General features: G+C 56.7%; 3 protein-coding genes across 5 annotated transcripts; 1 reads left to right on the top strand and 2 right to left on the bottom strand.

The window, feature by feature from the left end:
- Nucleotides 1–58: 58 nt before the first annotated feature.
- Nucleotides 59–3311, top strand: LOC138985550 (serine/arginine repetitive matrix protein 2-like). 3 transcript variants are annotated; one of them, XM_070362281.1, is made up of 6 exons: nt 59–198; nt 440–534; nt 947–1231; nt 2296–2409; nt 2545–2655; nt 2747–3311. In XM_070362281.1, the coding sequence occupies exons 2-6, from the start codon at nt 458–460 to the stop codon at nt 2754–2756; spliced, it is 597 nt and encodes a 198-aa protein (XP_070218382.1). In that variant the 5' UTR covers nt 59–198; nt 440–457; the 3' UTR covers nt 2757–3311. The 3 variants fall into 3 exon arrangements, with proteins under 3 accessions (XP_070218382.1, XP_070218383.1, XP_070218384.1); XM_070362282.1 differs by lacking the exons at nt 59–198; nt 440–534 and adding an exon at nt 1767–2145 and having other exon boundaries at nt 1092–1231; XM_070362283.1 differs by lacking the exons at nt 59–198; nt 440–534 and adding an exon at nt 1767–2145 and having other exon boundaries at nt 1092–1231; nt 2548–2655.
- A 222-nt stretch (nt 3312–3533) lies between these two features.
- On the bottom strand, nt 3534–7629 carry ELOB (elongin B). Its single transcript, XM_070362284.1, has 4 exons — nt 7507–7629; nt 7241–7375; nt 5918–6023; nt 3534–3695 (listed from the first exon to the last, which is right to left on the bottom strand). The coding sequence occupies exons 1-4, from the start codon at nt 7507–7509 to the stop codon at nt 3583–3585; spliced, it is 357 nt and encodes a 118-aa protein (XP_070218385.1). The 5' UTR covers nt 7510–7629; the 3' UTR covers nt 3534–3582.
- A 5747-nt stretch (nt 7630–13376) lies between these two features.
- PRSS33 (serine protease 33) lies at nt 13377–17637 on the bottom strand. Its single transcript, XM_070362583.1, has 7 exons — nt 17581–17637; nt 16780–16885; nt 15977–16003; nt 15560–15788; nt 14968–15239; nt 14408–14577; nt 13377–14210 (listed from the first exon to the last, which is right to left on the bottom strand). Exons 1-7 carry the CDS (start codon nt 17635–17637, stop codon nt 14040–14042), a joined length of 1032 nt encoding a protein of 343 aa, XP_070218684.1. The 3' UTR covers nt 13377–14039.
- Between the last annotated feature and the right edge of the window lie 1972 nt (nt 17638–19609).

Raw genomic sequence — 19609 nt, forward strand, 5'->3', positions numbered from 1 at the left:
TGCGGGGGCCCAGCAGCCTTCCACACTGGCTGCCCTGCAGCCAGCCAAGGAGCGGCGGAGTTCCTCGTCCTCCTCGTCCTCCAGCTCCTCTTCCTCCTCCTCCTCGTCGTCGTCGTCCTCGTCCTCCTCCTCTGGCTCCAGCTCTAGTGACTCGGAGGGCTCTAGCCTTCCTGCGCAACCTGAGGTAGCACTGAAGAGGTGAGGGGACTTGTAGAACTCTTGTACGGGGAAGGCTTCGGGGATGGTTGGTGGGAGTGGGGAGGGAGAAGCCCTATCCAGAGGTTCTTTGCTCTTTGAGAGGAGGTATGGGACCCTGACCCTTAAGATGGGGGTAGAAGAGAATGCTGGGGTGGGGGTTAAAGGGGGGAGGGATGGGACAGGTAAAAGTCTCCGAAGGTTAATTCTCTAGAGGATAATGATAAGTTTTCCGTCTCTACAGAGGACAGAACTAGAGGAAATGGACTTAATTTTACAGCAGGAGGGATGGCAGTTAGACCTCAAGAGGAACTCCCTGGGCTGGAAGGATCTTCAGAGGTCATCCTATCCCTCTCCCTGCCTCCAGGCAGGACGGCCCCTCCCCCAGCCAACCCGCACACACAGTGGCCTCCCCAAGCTGCGGCTCTCCTCTCCGAGGACGGAGACCACCCAGCTCGGCTTCCACACCTGAGCCCAGGGGCCTTATTCCTCCTTCAGGGATATTCTTGAGGTTTAACCTTGATCCCTTTTGCTGCGGGCCCCAGCCTGTTGCTTGTGTTAGCAGTTGTTGGGTCGGCTGGGGCCACGCTCTCCAGAGAATGCGCTCACAGGCTCCCGGCTCAGCTCTCAGTTCAGAGAGCTCCCAGGGCCTTCCTCAGCACCCCTCCCCCACTGCCGTTCCTCCAGGCCAAGGAAGGTAGGGTTGGGGCTGGGGCAGCTCGTCTCCACGTGACACCCTCTTCTCCCACAGGGTCCCCAGCCCTGCCCCAGCCCCCAAGGAGGCTGTTCGAGAGGGCCGTCCTCAGGAGCCAGCCCCAGCCAAGCGGAAGAGGCGTTCTAGCAGCTCCAGTTCCAGCTCCTCCTCCTCCTCTTCATCATCCTCCTCCTCTTCCTCCTCCTCTTCTTCCTCCTCCTCCTCCTCTTCCTCATCCTCTTCTTCCTCCTCTACTTCTTCCTCTCCCTCCCCTGCTAAGCCTGGCCCTCAGGCCTTGCCCAAACCTGCAAGCCCCAAGAAGCCACCCCCTGGCGAGCGGAGGTGAGTGCTGCCTTGCTGGACACAAGGGTGGGGTGTGACCCTGGGTGTGTCTGCTCGTACAGGAGGAGTTGGGCTCTCCTCTCCCTGCCTGCTCCTCTTGTGCCCTGTGCTGGCGGAGGGCTGCGCCATCCAAGCGGGTGCGTGAGCCAGAACTGGGGAGTCCTAGGTTCCTTCCTCTCCCTGCCCGTGACATACAGCCTGGTCCCAGGTCCCAGGGATTCTAGCTTTTAAGTCAGCCTGTTACTGTTACCAGGGCTCTGGTCTGGCCACCGTCATCTTCTCCCGACTCTGTCCACAGCCTCTTCCCTGTCTCCCTGCCTCCACGCCATTCTCTTCCACATGTAGCCAGAGGGATCTTTCTAAAACCGCACATCTGGTTACTCCCTTCACTCCACAAATCCTTCCGGGACGCCCTGTGGCCTGCAGGATAAAGCCCCACCTCTGCGGGAATGGCGTGTGAGGCTCTTCACCAACTGGCCTTGCCTGCCCTGTGTTCTCCTCTCCTGCCCGCCCCCACACATGCCCTGTGCTCCAGCCACACTCAACAGCGCCTTGCAGTCTAAGGAGAACCCCATGCCTTTGGACATGCTGTTCCTCCTGCCTGGAATTCCCTTGTCTGCCTGGTGAACTCGTTCTGCAAGACTCCGCTCAAACAGCACCTTCGAGAAGACTGCCCTGCCCCTTCCCTGCCCTGCCCTTGTCTTCCCTCCCCTGGGTCCCCAGACCCCGTGTACATCCTGTGTACAACTGTGGGGCTGCTTCCCACACATGGGGCCCAGCGAGCCTCCCTTGGCCTCCCTTCACCATCAGACTGAGCCCCTCCAAGGGCAGGGACTGTCTTTATCTTTGCGTCCCCCGCTGCACCCTGTGCCCCGCCTGTTGGGGGACTCGGTGGATGGTGTGCGGGCGGATGGGTGAGTGAGCGGATGAAGGTGGGTCTGAGGTTGGCCCTGTGTGGTATGAGGTTTGGCGGTCAGGACCTGGGGTGGGATGGGGGTGGTCCTGAGTGTTGGCTGCTGGGTTTAGAAGAGTGTGGCACTATGGCGACCTGCTCTGATCCCCAGGTCCCGCAGCCCCCGGAAGCCAATAGACTCCCTCCGGGATTCCCGGTCCCTCAGCTATTCGCCCGCTGAGCGCCGCCGCCCCTCACCCCAGCCCTCGCCGCGGGACCAGCAGAGGTACAGTTGCCACTGTGCTCTCCTGCCAATAGCCCAGTCTAGCAGCTGATTTCTGCAGAGTGAAGCTTTAAGGCTCCAGGGTACCAGGTGTTGGTGATGTGCTGTGTGTGGTCTCATGACGCTTCTCCATTGCAGCAGCAGTGAGCGGGGTTCCCGGAGAAGCCAGCGTGGGGACAGCCGCTCCCCAGGTCACAAGCGCAGAAAGGAGACGCCCAGCCCCCGCCCTGTGCGGCACCGCTCCTCAAGGTGAGTCCTTGTCACACTCCAGGGCTGGGCACACTGCTGATCGCCGCGGGGCTGCTTGGGCCTTTGCATTGATGATTCTCCTCTGTTTCAGGTCTCCGTGAATCCTTTCAGGGGAATTCCATCCTGCCCCAAGTTCTGGAGCTGCGGGGCATGCCCTTCTTTTTTCCCAACAGAGCTGGGGGAAGGGGTCCTTGTCTGCCTTCCCCCCCAACCCTGGCAGCATCCCGTTGGGGAGGGCTCCCTTATTTCCCTCCCTCCTTTTTTTCTTTGTTCTGTGAAATGTTAATCTCTGTGAGTTTTTCCTGGTTCACATGTTTTGGGGGGTTTGGGGTGGGTTGGGAATGAGAATGGGATTTGTGGGAGGGGAGGATATGGTTTGGGACTCCCAGGTTTTGACTCAGAAAGGACTTCGGAGGCACTGCCCCCCTTGAACCCCGAGTTCCTGGGGGGGGATGATGGTTTGGAACTTGTGGACCTGTGTGAGTTACACCCAGAAGGAAGGGGAGTTGAAATCAGTTGGCTCCTCCTGGCCTCCCAGTGAGGTTGTGGCCCCTCCCCCCAACTTTTCTTCACGTTTCTTAAAGGCATTTTGGTTTTTTAAAATCTGTACAGCAAGAGCAACTTTTTCTGTCAAATAAAAATGAGAAATGCAGGAATTGGGTCTACAAACTTTATTGGGGGTGGGAGGGCTAGGAGAGGAGCTGCCTTTGCTTTCTGGCTGTGTCCCCTGCCCCCAAAGTGGGGCTGCCCTGAAGAAACAAAGCGGGATACCTTTTTGTCCCCAGGCTGAGAAGGCTGGGCTAGAGGCTGAGGGTGGGCCACACACCAGGGAGGGGCATGCCTGAGTCAGGAGAGGGTGTGCAGAAAGAAGCAGCAACCAGGTGGACACCGAAATCTTTTATTGAGGGAACAGTTGGGGGAGGCCTCTCACTGCACAGCCTGTTCGTTGGCGCTGCTTCCTGAGTCCTGTGGCTTCATCACGTCCGGCAGCTCAGGTGGGCTAGAGAAAGGCTCGATGCGCAGGGCCTCGAATGCCTCATCTGAGGGAGAGAAAAGGGGTCCTCGCTGGAGTTGAGGTGGCCTCCGCTGCGGGGACCCTCTTCCTTACTCTGTCTCCCTGAGTAAGCCTCCGGGCTGATCTGCACCCGCCTACAATCTCCCCCATTCCCTTCACACTTCGCATCATGACATTATATTGCTCCACATGTTCCCACATCAAACTTTTTCTTGCTTTGCCCTCTGCCACTTAGAATGGCTGCTGCCTCCAGGCACCCAAGGGCATTCAGATACCACCTCTTCCCTCTTCAGAGAAACCTTCCCCAGGCACCCTATATAGTCCCTCTGTGTTCCCAACGCCCAGGACACACAACCACCGATTGGGAATGCCCTGTTTCTCGTGACCACTGCTCTACTAGGAACAGCGGGTCCCAGGAAGCTTTCCCTGTCTTGTTCTTGCTGTGACCTCAGCACAGAGCAAATGAACTGCATTTTTTCTTCTGCATGAAAAACCTCTCAACCAATTAGGCTCCCTGGCTAATCGGCTGAAACTGGCCTCTAGTGGAGAGATGACCTACTAGGAGCTGGAGATGCTAAACATCCTGCAATGCGGAAGACAACCTCCCCCAGAATCATCCAGCCCCAATGTCAACAGTGCTAAAGACACCTGGCCCAGCTTAATAACCAATTCATCTTCCAAGACACAAATCTGAGTCTTATCACCTCTCCCCATTCTTTGGAAACGGTCTGAAAGTTGCCATATAACACCTGACACTTGCCACACCTCCCTATCTAAGCAGCCACTTTGGTGGGGTACGGAGACGTGTCTCTCTACACAGGGAGACAACCTGCCCCACCCCACCCCCAACCCAAGAAATGCACTTTTGTGAGTAGAATCAGCCTGTCTTCAGTCCACACCACAGCCCTCATCAAAACGGCTATTCCATACCTGAGGTGCTGCCACCCAAGGCGCAGTCACAACGTATGCCACAACTGGGGGTCATGGGGAAAACCAACCACCTTACTGCACTGTGAGCGTGTCCACCTGCAAGATGGCTGAGGTGCTGCCGGTCCATAGAGTGCCTTTGTTCAAGTCAGAGGAACAGATACCTTCTCTTGGATGCATGCAGATGCTTGCAGCCTGGCCTAGCTTAGGAAGAACACACGTACTACCTGCCTCAGAGAACACCTTTAGAGAGCACTGCATCTGCCTGCCCATTACTGAGACTCAAGGGAACCCACATAAAGGCCCCTAGAACTGCCTTTTCCTGAGCACTTGTGGGGCCTGGGTGCACGGGGGCTCACCCCCTCGCTGTGAGGCTGGTCCCGGCATCATACTCCTTTTTGGAGACCACCCCAGTCTGGAAGGCACCAGGCATGATGTAGCTGTCCAAGGACACAGCTGCTACAGCTTCACTTGCTTTGTCCTCAGAACAGGATATTTGTGAGGCTAAAGTTAACTGAGGCTATATGCTCCCTCCTGAGCCCTCGCTAAGATTTCTTACAAGCTACAAAAATAAACTTGTAACTTCATCCAGATTCACCAGCTCCTGGGTCTACAGCTGTGAAAAGACCCTATAACTTCTGTTTAAATTTTCTGAAACAAAGGATAAAATTTAAATCTTGAGAAAAGAGATACACTGGAGCAACATAAACAACCCCCACCACTCAGGTATCTAAGCTTTGGTCAGGGTGGCACGTGGTTGAGGAACGTACTGGCTCTGAGGGCAAGAAAGGGCAGGATCCAATCTAACCTCTGCAGGCTCAGCTCACTCATCCTTAAAATGATCCTGATAAAAGTCTGCCCAGTACAGAGATGCACCATGGAGACAGCAGGTGGCATGGCACCCAGCTCAAACAAGGTCCCAGCAGCCTGCATCTGGACTGGGGGGTCCCCACGTGACTGCCAGCAAGCCTGGGCATCCAAAGCTCCCAAATGGGAATGGCAGTGCTTACCCCTCAGGGCTGGCCAGAGGACTGGATCGGACAATGGAAATAAAATGCAGACTGCAGGGCCAGGCCCTTAGTCCTCTGTAAATGTAAGCCAGTACTGTGACTAAGGATCTTTGAATCTTCCAAGAAATGGGCTTCAGTTTCTACAAGCATCTCACATGCTTCACACTGCTTGTAGTGGAGAAGCAAGCACACTATCTATTGCTTGTATCTGATGAGGGGGGACAGGGTTTAAGAGGCTTGGAGGAACAGCTGCAGGCTCCCTGAACACCCCTTTCACTGGCCATTTCCACACTGTCACTGCCCCTCTCACCTGCCCTGAAGGCTAGCCCCACAGTGGCGGGGGCCTGAGGCCGTGCTGTCTGGCTGGTGAAGCCACACTCGCCCAACGTCTTGCCGTCATCCAGAAGCTGGTCGTCCTGAGGAGAGAGGAAGGCAGGGTCTCAGGAGAGGCCCCAGAAGAGGCAAGTCACAAAGACTTCTCTGGTCAATACCTACATTCAAAGTCAGAAGAGGGAAGAGAGACAGCCCCAAGTAGGGCCCAGAACCACCCCAGAGTATGTAAGTTTCCAGGGCTACACCCAAGACTTTCCATATCAGAATCTCCCAGGATAGGGCTCTGGAATCTCCCCCGCTCCCCACCCCACCCACTAACTCTAAGGTGAATGCAATTCCAAGTGCCAGTGAACCAATCTGGCCACAGGTAGAGCTGGTTGCACCCCAGCTCTACCATCTTGGACTAACAGGTTCCTCTTTTTGATGTGAAGTTTTCTTATCTGTAAAATAGAAGTTATTGGAATTCCCAACTCATAGGGCAGCCAAGAGGCTTCAATGAGCAAAGGCTACACAGTGCAACGAACTCAAGCAGCAGGAAGGGTCTTTATCACAGAAATCCTAGTAGATAAGGGAAAAAAGCCTTTACAGACTAAGGGAGTGGAGCAAAAGATCAGTTTCCAGGCAGCAGCAGATCAATGCACTTAGGTGAGCGACCTCTTGCTGCCAGACCTGAAAGAGGGACCGACACTCTGGACTGCCCCGAAACGCCAAACCCCAAGCCATCCTTGCTGAATAACTGCGATTGGTTTGTAAGGGGAAAGGGGGTAGGGCGCGGGGCTTTTAGAACATCACCAGTAAGCTGAGGAGTAATAAACAGTTGTTGAGGGAAGAAGTGGTGGGACCTGACTCATCTCAACACCCTCCGTTTCTTTACGTTTCTTTACATTAAGGAGTGTCTGGGCCGAGGGGCGAGTGATATAAGAGCATCGCGGCTGGAATCCTGACTGCTAACGACCTTGGGTTGGTCAAGAGGCCACCTCCGAGCCTCAGTTTTCTTCACGGCCGAGCTAGGAAGTCAAGAGCCAGAACGTCGCAGGGGGACCGCTGTAGGAATGAGATGAGACGCCGGCCCTCGGCGCTCAGCACAGGGTTTGGCGCGAGCCGCTCACGCCCTCCTGATCGAGAACCCCAGTGCAGCGAGCGCTATCGGGGCTTCACCTCCCCGAGTTCGAGCAACGGCCCCACGCTGGGGAGTTCCGGCCCGCGGCGGCCGGTCGCCGATGTTTACATCAACGACGCTGCCGCCGTGCGCCCACGGGCGCCTGCAGCCCCCAAGCGCCCGGAACCTACGGGACCGCACCTTGTACAGCCGCTGCTCATCCGGCGGCCGCTTGAGGATACCCTCGACGATGCGCTTCAGCTCGAACACGGTGCTCGACTCCTTGGCGTCCGTGAAAATGGTGGTCTTGTGGCGCCGGATCATGAGGAACACGTCCTGGGGGCGGCAGGCCGGCGTGAGCGCGGAGCCGGGCCCCCACCCCTCCCCCGCGCGGCCCCGCGGCCCCGGCCCGGCCCCGGCCCCGACCCGGGCCCCGGCCCGGCGCCCCTCCCCCCGCGCCCGCTCACCATCGCGGCGGCTGCCTCTCCCCCTCGACGCGCCGACGCGGCCGCGCTCCGCCCCGTTCCCGGCAGCCCGCGCGCCGGCCCCAGCGTACCCCGCGCCCGACGGCCCCGCCCCGTGCCGCCATTTTAAGTAATCCGCCAAGGGGGCGCTCCGACCGAGTGTCTGGCCGCCATCTTGGCGCCGTGGCGCGGGCGGGGCCGGTTGGCGGAGTGATGGAGGAGGTCGGAGTCGGGCGGGGACCGAGCGCGGGAGGGACTCTGGGCGGTGGAGCCATCTTGGTTGTGGCAAAGGCGAGGTCCCCGTGTTGATGCAGTGAGGCGGATGCCTGGGCGCAGGTCCATCCTTCTTGCAGGGAATACAGGGCTGAACTTCCCAAGTGTAGGGTGCCTCACGCGCCAAGGAGAGTGTATGAATGATATGTCTTGGTCATCGCGGCGCCAAGACAGTCACAACACAGAGAGACCTGGGCCGCCATAGACCTGTATTCATCACAGTCAGACCTGGTAGTCTGACTCATGATTATGGGACTCCCTGGTAAGCCATTTTGAGGAGGTGTTAAATTCTGGATCTTTCGGCCACCGTATCAGAAAACTGTACTGTTTCCCCGCCCTAGCCTAGGTTGTGAGGATTATTTAAACCAGTTTTGCGGGGCTTTAGGATTATTTAAACCAGTTTAGCGGGTCCTATAAGGACCTTTGGATGCTGTTGTTGGTGTGAGGCAGTGTGAAAGCAGCTCTTTGCAGGAAACTGCCCTCAGCAGGAAGCTCCTTTTCTTGTCACTTTAGCAAAGCTAAATTGTAAACAAGTTTTGAACCAGCACACACATCCCTTCCTTGAAACCATGCTTTACCCATCCCTGGGCTAAGCACACCTTACGAAATTTTAATCGCACAATATCTTGCCATATTAGTTATTTCTGCAGATCAAAAAAGGAGAAATGAAGACTTCAGCAGGTGACTGGATTGCTTCTCTAGTCTCTAATTCAGTAATCTGAACAAACTATGAACAAGATAGCCTCTAGAGGAAGAGCACAAGAAGTTAACTACGTGGGTGAAACAGGAGGGAAGCAGGCAGGGCACAAGCTTTGAAAGAATGACATAACCAGAGGGCGTAACATAAACTGATTAGAACCAAATGGGTCCAAGATGGCAGACAAGTCAAGTTGACTAGACCTTGCTTCTCAGTATAAACTAATTGTAACACAGGCGCAAGCTAATGTGAGCCACCATGACACTTTGACCCACAAAGACCTCAAAGGTTGACCCTCAAAGACCAAAAAGTGGGCAGTGGCTCAACTCCTGGAAATCTCCACCCCCTCCCCAAAATAGTTGGAATAATCCTCCCACTCATTAGCCTGTCCCTGGAGTAGGAAATGTCAACCCACTCCAGTATTCTTGCTGGAGAATCCCATGGACAGACTAGCCTGGCAGGCTACGGTCCATGGGGTCGCAGAGTCAGACGCAACTAACACTAACACATTAGCATATGAAATTACCCAACCCATAAAAGGTAACTACACCGTATATCAAGACCACAACACTCACCCTCTGCGATGCCCTGCTCGCTATGGAGTGTTGTTTCTTTCTGAATAAATACATTTCTTAGCTACCACTTTGTGTCTCACTGAATTCTTTCTGATACGAGGTTCATTAGGTCTTGAAACCAGGTCTGTGATCTCAGTTGGAAGACTGTTGGTTTTGGCTGGGTTCAAGTCCCAATCTTGTGAGTTCAAGTCCCAAGCAACGTTTTCGCTCATTTGGAGCCCCAGCACATGGGTTCAAGTTCCAATCTGAGGTAAACAGTTTCATGACAATTCTGACTCCAGATCTCAAGGACTAACTGAGATTTCTTCCCTTTAAAAGTTTTTGGGGGAGTTTGAGTCCACCATCTCCCCAGATTGCCAGCATTCTGATTAAAAGTACTTTTCTTTTGCCACCAACATTTGTGAGTATGTAATTGATTTTGTGAGTGGCAAGCAGTAGGACTTCCATTCGATAACTAATTAGGCCATTGAACAGCCTAACTTGTTAGAAGCACCATGCATGGCCAAAGTTGGTGTTCAGTCTTCCCAGGCAGAGGGTGCCCTGGGCACCTACCTACTCTTCTGCCCAGGTCTACTCTGGATCCGGAAGGGCATGTGGACTTGGTTTCCCTGTCTGGCCACCCCTCATCCCTACTAACAGCCTAGGGCTTCCTCCTTGGACACTTTCCTGTGTCCCAAATGGCAGTTACGCTAGAGCAAGGCAAGGAGGCTTTTCTCGCAACCTCTCTCAGGGAGAAAGAGAATCTCATCTGGGTCGCTGCTGGCATGTGCCAGAGAGGCATGCTGTGCCACCCAATGAGAAATGAGCCAGTGATGATCCTGGATGCTGAACAGCTCAGCAGTTACTGAGGCCACAAATGGATAATTCTTTAGAGTGGGTGGAACATGAAGATGCTGCTGCTTTGGCCCTGAATCAGGTTGCTGGCTAGCCAAGCAGGCTCTAGGCTCAGACCCGCTGAGATTCAAATCCTTGCTCTGGCACTGAGTGTGCAGCCTTGGGCAGTTAACCTCACCAAGCCCAGTGTCCACCTCTCTGAAGTGGCAGAATAGCTGTTTGTAGTTTGTGGAGCATTACTGTAAGCAGATGGGGTGGGGGGTGTCCCTGGAGAAAGAGAAACTGGTGTGGTTTTATTGACAGAAGAGAAGCCATTTTTGGCCTGGGCCAAAATGTGATCTAATTTTGTGATCTAAGCCTGGCCTCAATGCAACCCCCTTTGTGAATGTGCATGTACCCTTAGCTTAAAACTCCCCCAATGCTGCTGTCCAGGGAGACACTGCTTTGGAAGAGATACCCAAAGTGTTCTCCTCACTTGCCGCAAATAATATAAATCCTTACTTCTTGGTTGTAAGTATCTTTTTGCTCGATACCCACCAAGAAGCAAACCCAGCTTTTGGGTAATATCACCAAGAGTTAGCACTCAATAAATATAGATGTTCCCTAAGCTATAGCCATAGTTATAATTTTTGACTTCTGACTTCTGGCTCCTCAGGAGTCCTCTGAAGCCCCTTTCCTTCCTGGGTCTCCTCCCTCTCTAGGCCTCAAGGCAGCCCTTCCCCTCACATGGGATCTCTGTGTACCCTATGCTGGGTGGTTGGTTGCAGGAGGTAACTTCCGTCCTCGTGTCAATGAGTACAGTGACGCCTCCTGCAGGGAGAATGGGGTCAGGAGAGGCTTGAAGGAGGTGTAGAGGCTCAACCCCCAGCCCCCAGCTCTTTAGCTGGGTGCAGACCCTCCTACAGATGGCAGGTGAGGCAGCTGGCCAGCTGCTCTTGCTTCCCTGCACAGGAAGTCCTCCCCGGTCCTTTCTGCCCTGTTGCTTCAACCACTCAAAGCTCACCATGGAAACTCTCCCGGGCTTCTAAACTAAGCATGTAGGATCTCGGCTGGTGGACCTTCTCCTTTGCTGTATTTAAATTTCTTAAAATGTTATTAATAAATAGCAATTGTCAGGGATTTCCCTGATGGTCCAGTGTCTAAGATTGTGTGCTCCCAATGCAGGGAGCTGGGGGCTTCCCAGGTGGCTCAGTGGTAAAGAACCACCTGCCAATGCAGGGGATATAAGAGATTTATACCTGGGTCGGGAAGATTCCCTGGAGGAGGGCATGGCAACCCACTCCAGTATTCTTGCCTGGAAAATCCCAAGGACAGAGGAGCCTGGCAGACTACAGTCCATGGGGTCACAAAGAGTTGGACACGACTGAAGTGACTCAGCACGCACGCACTGGGTTTGATTCCCTGGTTAGGGAACTAGATCCCACATCAGCCAAAGACCCAGCTAAGACCCAGCACAGCCAAATAAACAAAACACATATTAAAAATAAATAAATAGTAATTGTCAATCACTGCTAGCTACTAGTGTGTCTTTCATTGGCAGCATTTTACAACTATTTTCTATAAGGGAAGTGACATAACTCACTGTGGAATTTGAGTTGACGGCCCAGATTCAAATCTGCCTTCACCTCTTGCCTGCTGTGGGTCGTGGGGCACATAACCTAGTCTCTCGGGGCCTGTTTCTCCATTCATGAAATGGGAACACCTTCCGAGTGTTCAGAGATCAGTTGAGAGCCCACCAATGCCTGGCACAACCTGCGTGCTTGCTGGGCAGAACTGAGTCATTTTGACTCTCCCAACAGCCATAACGGGGCAGATGTTACCAGGTCAGATCACAGATGGGGAAACAGGTGCATCAGTACTTCTCGGAGAGGCTGGGCCATCTGGCCGCAGCGCTACCAACCGGAGCAGGTGAACGGCTAAAAAATACCTGCATGGACAGGAGCCCAGCATCCTGTCCCCGGCAAGGGTGGTTCTCAGGACTACTCTGAAAGCCCCTCCTGGTAGGTCAGGCTGGCTTTCTGAGGCCTGTGGGGACGGGGTGCAGCGTGAGACGGATGCTGGGCCCGGTCCACCTGTCACACACCCCCTCGGCCTCACTGACCTTGCTGATGGGCGGGATGCAGCGGCACAGGGTGCTGTGCCACTGAGCCTGTGGGGCACAGAGAAGCAGTGTAGCCTGCACTACAACTCCTGAGCCCTTGTCCTCTCTAGATCCCGAGAGCCACAACCGTGCCCTAGAGCCCGTCTCTGCAACAAGAGAAGCCACCGTAAGGGGAAGCTCAAGTACCCCAACCAGAGAAAGACTATACAGCAATGAACGCCCACCACAGCCAAAATTTAAATAAATAAATAAAATATATAAATTACACAGAAATAAATTACATATATATATAAGAAACACTGAGCTCTGAATGGGGACCCATTACTTTGATCATGGCAGGCCCAAGACTGAGGCATCCTGGCTCTCAGTCCCTGGCTTGTTCTGGTTTCAATGCCTTGGGAGGCGTCTTGAGGATATTCTCTTGGCGGGCCCCAGGCTGAGGGCAGGATGGGAGGACAGCCAGCATTGCCCAGCCAGGGCTACTAGGACCCCACTGCGTTGTGCTCACAGCCTTTCACCTGGCCTGCTACAGCCAGCCTCTGCCCCCAATGGGCAGCCTAGAGGGGAGGCGGCAGCCTGGAGCTCCCTCGCTGTTCACAGACCCACCCTCTCTCCCAGCCAGGTCTGGCCCAGCAGCGACCACATGCTGCAGTCACTTTTTCCCCTGGGAGAAAACGAAAAAAAAGGAGGGGGAGTTCCCTGGCGGTCCACTGGTAGGGACTCAGTACTTTCACCGCAGAGGGCATGGGTTCAATCCCTGGTTGGGGAACTAAGATCCCATAAGACACATGGAGTGGCAGAAAAAAAAAGAAAGAAAAGGGAGGGAGCCACGGCTCAGGCCTGCGTGGGGCAGCCGCACTTGGCCCCATCCAGCCAGGCTGCCCCTTCAGGGATAGCCTTCCTTGCCCCCCTGCCCCCCTTGCTCCTGTCACTTCCGAAGGTTGGAGTTTCTAGGTTTCGTTCAGGTTCTTGTTCCTTCTGTTGCTGTAGAAACTGAGCTCTGTCTATACAGACGGATGACCCTTGGCCTGGGGGTGAGATGGCAGAGAGGGGCGAGGATACCAGGTGCCAGAACGTGAGGGTGGTCAGGGAGCTGAAAGGGCATAGGCCGGTCTCCAGGTGCAGGCGGGGAAGGGAGGTCCTGGGCTGGGAAGCCCCAGACCCACACAGGGCACGGAATGGGGGAGTGGCAGAAAAAGCTAAGGACAGCAGAAGCTACGGCCACGCCTACCTGGGGGCCCCTCTTGGTAGAGGGGATGATGCCAAGTGCCCCAGACTCCTGAATGCATGGGAAGGGCAGGTCTGGTGGCCGCCACCTGCCTCCTGGGGCACCTTCACTACAGTGGGGCAAAATACGAGTTTTCTACTGCTACGGCAGATGACTACAAACACAGCAGCTTAAACACTAATTTATTACATCACAACTCTGTGGGTGGGCTCAACCGGGTTCCTGTTTAGGGTCTCACCAGGCTGAAACCAAGGGCATAGACTGTCAGGGCTCTGGTCTGCAGGCTGCGGGAGGAGTTGTTGGCTTCCAAGCTTGTTCAGGTTATTGGCCAGATTTAGTCCCTTGCAGCTGTCGCACCGAGGTGCCCTTTCCCTACTGGCTGTCGGCCAGGGGCCGCCCTCAGCTCCTCACCACGTGGCCCCTCCATCTTCAAAGCTAGCAATGGACAATCATCTCCTTGGTGTTGGGTTCTGGTCCCATTTGTATCTCTCTGACTCCTTCCGGAAAAGAGGGGCACGCAGACCAGACCCAGCACTGAATCACTTGCCTGTCTTTGGGTGCCCTGGCTGGAGTTCAGGAGGGTAAATATGAGCAGGAGGGGAACAGAGGGAATGTGAGACCCCTAGACACACGGGAGGCTCCTGGAGGAGGGTTGGCAACTCGCATTTGGTGAGCTCCACGGAGGATGCTGGGGACAGACAGACAAATTGATGGATGGGTGGCTCCTTGGCTTTATCAGGCCTCTGAGCCTTCAGTCCAGAAGGGTGAGGGATGTGTCGGTCCCCAGACAGACCGGGCAGCCGAGGGACCCCAGAGTCTGGCTTCAGGTCAGTCACTGCATGGGATGTTGAGGTGAGCCTGAATCCAGGGGCTGTAAGTGGCCACATTGGTATAGACCCCTGGACGGTTGGGCAGAGCACAGCCCTTGCCCCAGCTCACCACACCCACCAGGATCCAGCGCCCAGACTTCATGCAGACCAGGGGTCCTCCAGAGTCACCCTGCAGGAGAAAGGAGAGCTTAGGTCCCAGCCCCCCAGGGACTCTGGGTCCCAGGCTGCCATCCCTCAGGGGTGCCTCTGGGTCGGGGTTCAGCACACTGAGCCTGGAGGTGGTACATCCTGGGTCCCAGGTCCTAAGGAGGTAGGGTGCTGGCCACAGGGGCGTGGGCTCCAGACATTCCGGGCAGCATCTCGCACCTGGCAGGCGTCCTTCTGGCCCCCGACATAGCCAGCGCACAGGCTCCCCGGCAGCACTATGTGTTCTGCCCGGGGCACGTCGGTGCCCAGGTGGTAGAGGTGGTCACAGGTGTGAGCGTCCAGCAGTGGCACCCTCACTCCCTGCAAGGGTCGCCACTCTGGGAGTGGCACTGGAGGAGAAGGGGGAGGTCTAAGAGGCGGCAGAGACTTCTCAGGTGGCACTAGTGGTAAAGAACCCACCTGCCAATGTAGGAGACTTAAGAGATGTGAGTTTGATCCCTGGGTTGGGAAGATCCCCTGGAGGAGGGCATGGCAACCCATTCCAGTATTTTTGCTTGGAGAATCCCATGGACCGAGGCGGTCTGGTGGGCTACAGTCCATGGGGTTGCAAGAATCGGACACCCAGGAAGAGCCCGCAGAGGGTGGGAAAAGCCTCACCTGACAGCCCAGGGCTCCCTGGCCTTACAGAGAGGATGTCTGGGTCCCTGGAGGTCAGAGCGAGCTGGGGAGAGAGCCCCTGGCCCTCCCCCAGTGCCCCCGTGCCCTGCCCTCTGCCTCACCTCCTGGGCGGAGGCTGCCCCAGCCAGTGACCCAGCAGGGTGTGCCGGGCGGTGGGCGGGCTCCAGGCTCCGGCAGGCAGACGGGCTGAACTCGGGTGCTCAGGGGCGTTGGGCGGCGCAGCAGCAGCAGCGCCAGGTCCCCGTGGGCCCGGTCCTCCGAGTAGTCCGGGGGCAGCAGCACCCTCCGCACGGGCGCCAGGAGAGCAGGGGGCGAGCTGGGACCCAGGTGCAGCGCCCCGAGACGCACGCGGTACTCAGCGGGCAGCGCCTTCCTGCGTGACGGGGGCGCTAGGTCTAATATTAAGGCAGCTTCCCCTCCAGCCCAGGAGCGCTCGTCCCCGTCGCCCTCTCTCTCAGAGCCCGGGGTGAGACCTGCGCGAAGTCTGGGCGCGGGGTCCCAGTGGGTGTGGGACGCTGGAGCAAGGGCTGGGCCCTGCCCAATCGCCCGGGGGTCTGTACAAACGTGGCCACTTACAGCCCCGGATCCAAGACCTTCCCTGGGTCTTGCTCCACCCGCCCCGGCCTGGCAAACCTCGACGCGGAGCCCTAGGGGGAGGGGACCGTCCCCGGTGGGGTCCGGCTGCCTGCTGACCTGGGGAAGCAGTGTGCCGCCGTCAGCACCCACTGCGGGGCGATGAGCGAGCCCCCGCACACGTGCGCCCCGCGGTGCTGGATGCTCGCCTGCCACGGCCACTCTCCGGCCCTGGCGTCCCGGCCGCCCACGATACGACTGGACACCCGAGGCTGCCCACAAGCTGGGAGGACAAGGGGACTGGGGGTGGGCAGAGCAGTGGGGGCCGGGGAGGCGGATGGGGGCGGGGTTAGGGAGGCGGGTGGGGCCGGGGAGGCGGGTTGGGTAGGGCCGGGGAGTAGGGTGGGGCGGGTTTATGGACGGGTGGGGGCCGGGGGAGTCGGGTGGGGGCGGGGTTAGGAAGGGGTGGGGCCGGGGAGGCGGGTGGGGGCGGGGTTAGGGAGGGGTAGGCACAGGGGGTTTCCGCGGCTTCCTTACCTACATATCCCAGGGTCCCGGCTGCTCCTGGAGGTGGAAGCAGGGAAGGGACTGGATTACGGGTCTGGTGTCAGGTAACGGGGTGACGGGGAGGGCGGTCACAGATTAGGAAGGAGGGTGGAATGTATATGTCGCACTGACTTGATGCCAGATTTTTGTGCAATCGACTACCAGGATTAAACCCTCCCCAGAGCCCTGTGAGGTCGGGACTTAGACCCATTACACAGACGAGCACAACCAGATTCGGAGAGCCCAAGGTCAGTGACAGAGACAGCTTGAACCCTTGGAGCCAGTAGTGCGGGTGTGCTAGGTCACTTCAGTCGTGTCCGACTCTATTCAACCCCAGGGACTGTAGCCTGCTGGTCTCTGTTCATGGGATTCTCCAGGCAAGAATTCCTTCTCCAGGGGATCTGCCTCACCCAGGGATTGAACCCGCGTCTCCTGTGGCTCCTGCATTGAGGCAGACTCTACCGCTGAGTCACTGGGGAAGCTCTGGAGCCAAGAATGGGATGCCTGAACTTCCCTGGTGATCCAGTGGTTAAGAATCCGCCTCCCAGTGCGGATTGGGAGACAGGTTCAATCCCTGGTCGGGGAAGATCCTACATGCAAGGAGAGAAGCCACAGCAGTGAGAAGCCCACGTGCGGCAGCTAGAGAAAGCCTGGAAGGAGCAAGGAAGACCCAGTGCAGCCAAAAATAGAAAAAAGAGTAGGATGCCTTAGAGTGCTCTAGAGGAAGCAGGAAGGCTGGGCAGATGGAAGCCAAAGCTCCTGTGGTCAGCACCCCCAGCCCCGCCCCCACTCACCCAGCAGCAGTAGGAGCAGGACCTGGAGGGAGGAAGCCCACTTCATTCTGTCTTCAGGGCTGGGCCCGGTAAGGGTGGTGCTGCCCAGGACTAGCCTGGCTGGAGCCTGCCGAGAGAAGAGGAGGATCTAGCCCCCCCCACCCTGAGCTCCTTTTGTCTTCCTTCAGACCCTGGTTGGTCCCAGAACTAGCCCTGTGGCCCACGCTCTATGCCCTATGCCCAGGCCCCAGGGACCACCCCTGCCCCCTCAAGTGCCGCATGATTTGGGCACCTTAGGTCTCCATTCAAGCCCTGGAGCCCAGCCCCTCCCCCATCTTGTATTTCCCTGATAGATGCCCCCCAACCCTGTTCTCCACAGACCCTGGATTCTTTTCTCACCCTTGCAGCTGGTGTCCTCCCTGCTAACTGGGCTGGGGGAGGATCTGGGGGCTTAAAAAGCCAGGAGCAGGGTGGGGGCCAGGAGGTAATTAAGGAGGTCAGGGCGGGGCTGCGGCTTCCTCAGTCCAGCCTTGAACAAAGATGCTTTGAACAGTGCTTTTGCCGTGGAAAGAAAGGGACACCTGGGTTTCTCGAAGGAAGCCTGGCTTGGGCCAAGGTGCACGGAACTGGGGCTGGGAGCCTGAGTCCAGCCAGGCAAGGATGGAGTAGCGGGGTGGGATGCATGGGATGGGGTGGGGGTGGGGGCCTGGACTGCTCCCACCTCCTGGAAAGGCTCCGGAATCTCCTTTTACCAAGTCAGTGCCCCACTCCAGCAGCCATCCACTTGGTTCCCCATCCTGGGGGCCTTCCTGTCCAGCACACCCCCTCCTTGGCCGTGTCCCAGAAGGAGGTGATGTGTGACAGGGAGATCTGATTCATACCTGTTTGTCTCCCCTCCGTGAGGCAGGGACTGGGTCTCTGTCCCTGTCTTAGCTCAGGCTGCCAGGACAGAACACCACAGTGTCAGTCGCTCAGTCATGTCCAACTCTTTGCGACCCCATAGTCTGTCCATGGAATGCTCTAGGCAAGAATACTGGAGTGGTTTGCCACTGCCTTCTCCAGGGGATCTTCCCAATCCAGGGATTGAACCTGGGTCTCCTGCATGGCAGGTAGATTCTTTACTGTCTGAGCCCACAGACTGGGGGCTTAAGTTCCATTCTGGAGGCTGGACGTCCAAGAACAAGGAACTGGCCAGATGGGAGCCTCTTCTCTTGGCTTGTAGGGGGCTGCCCTGCCATGTCACTGAATGATCACATAGCCTTCTCTTTGTGTCTCCTGGGCATGAGGGGTAGTGGGGGGAGGCGCTGCTGTCTTTTTTTCTTTTCTGGTTGTGCTGTGTGGCATGCAGGATCTTAGTCCCCTGACCAAGGATTGAACCCAGGCCCCCAGCAGTGGATGCATGGAGTCCTAACCACTGTACTGCCAGGGAAGTCCCCTGGTCTCTCTTTCTAAAAAAAAAAATTATTTATTTATTTATTGGCTGTGCCGGGTCTTGGTTGTGGCATGTGGGATCTAGTTCCCTGACCAGGGGTCGAACCTGGGCCCCCTGCTTTGGGAGCTCAGAGTCCCAGCCACTGGACCATCAGGAAAGTCCCTGGTATCTCTTTCTATAAGGACACTAATAAGTCCACCCTATGACTTCATTTAATTACTTCCAGAGTCACTGGGGTTAAAGATTCAACATATAAATTTTGGAAAGTTCACAGATGTTCTTCCTAGGTGGCTCGGTGGTAAAGAACCTGCCTGTCAACGAAGGAGACGCAGGAGACACAGGTTCCATCCCTGGGTCAGGAAGATCCCCTGGAGGAGGAAATGGTAACCCACCCCAGTATTTTTGCCTGGAGAATCCCAGGGACAGAGGAGCCTGGTGGGTTACAGTCCACGGGATCTCGAAGAGTCAGACACGACTGAGTGACTGAGCACGTGCACAAATATCCAGTCCCCACTGGCAAGAGCAGTGCCAGCACAGAGTGGGCACTGAGTGTTCGGGAGTAAGTGGACAGGGCCAGTAGGCATGGGGGGCGGTGAGGGTGAAGGAGACGAATGAGGGGACCTAGTGGCGAACCAGCCCGTCTTTCCACACAAAGCGAGGGAGAGCAGCCTCGGGCCTGACTTCCACAGTCCACGTTCCAGGACCAGGCTCAAGCCCATGCTCCAGCCTCCAGAGCTGGTTTGTGGAATGTGTGGGGTAGGGGTGGCCTTCCTGGGACCCAGGTGTTTTCCCACTGATGTCCCAGCACAACCCAGGCCCTCTGGGAGGGCTGCAGCCTGAGCCCACCCCATGCCGACATCACCAACCAGAGTCATGCAAGGAGGGACAACGATGTGGGGTGAGCCGGGCCACAGGGAGGGGTGCGCTGTGGCACCGGGCTGGGGTAAGTGGCCCTGAACAGGACGCTGTGGGGAATGTGTGCCTGGCCGGGCTTGACGGTATTTCTGTGGACAAGACTGTCACTCAGGCACTAGGCCACCAGAGGTTACTCGGCCCACTGCTGGAGGAGGGGCCGTAACACCCTGCCAGGCAGGCCTGCGGGGCAGTGTCGCAGGGCGGCTGGTCTGGGGCCAAGCGCTTCACAGGCATTAAATCATGCGGTCCTCCGGTAACACGGGACACCAGTGAGCGTTCTGTGTGGGGTCAGCCCGGAGGGCCTTTGGGGGAGATGAGCAGGGACGCCCTCAGGTTTTGACTGCTCTGAAGGGCAGATGGCGGAGGGTGGAAATCTCAAAGCAGGTGAGTCCCACCTGGGAGACGTGGAAGACACCAGGCACCAGGCACCTGCTGGCCCCTCTGAGTCACGCACGCCACACAGCCTGAGGTCGACATGGGCCATTGTGAGCTAGGTGACTTGAA

This window comes from Bos mutus, chromosome 25 (assembly GCF_027580195.1).
Source record: "Bos mutus isolate GX-2022 chromosome 25, NWIPB_WYAK_1.1, whole genome shotgun sequence".
NCBI lineage: Eukaryota > Metazoa > Chordata > Mammalia > Artiodactyla > Bovidae > Bos > Bos mutus.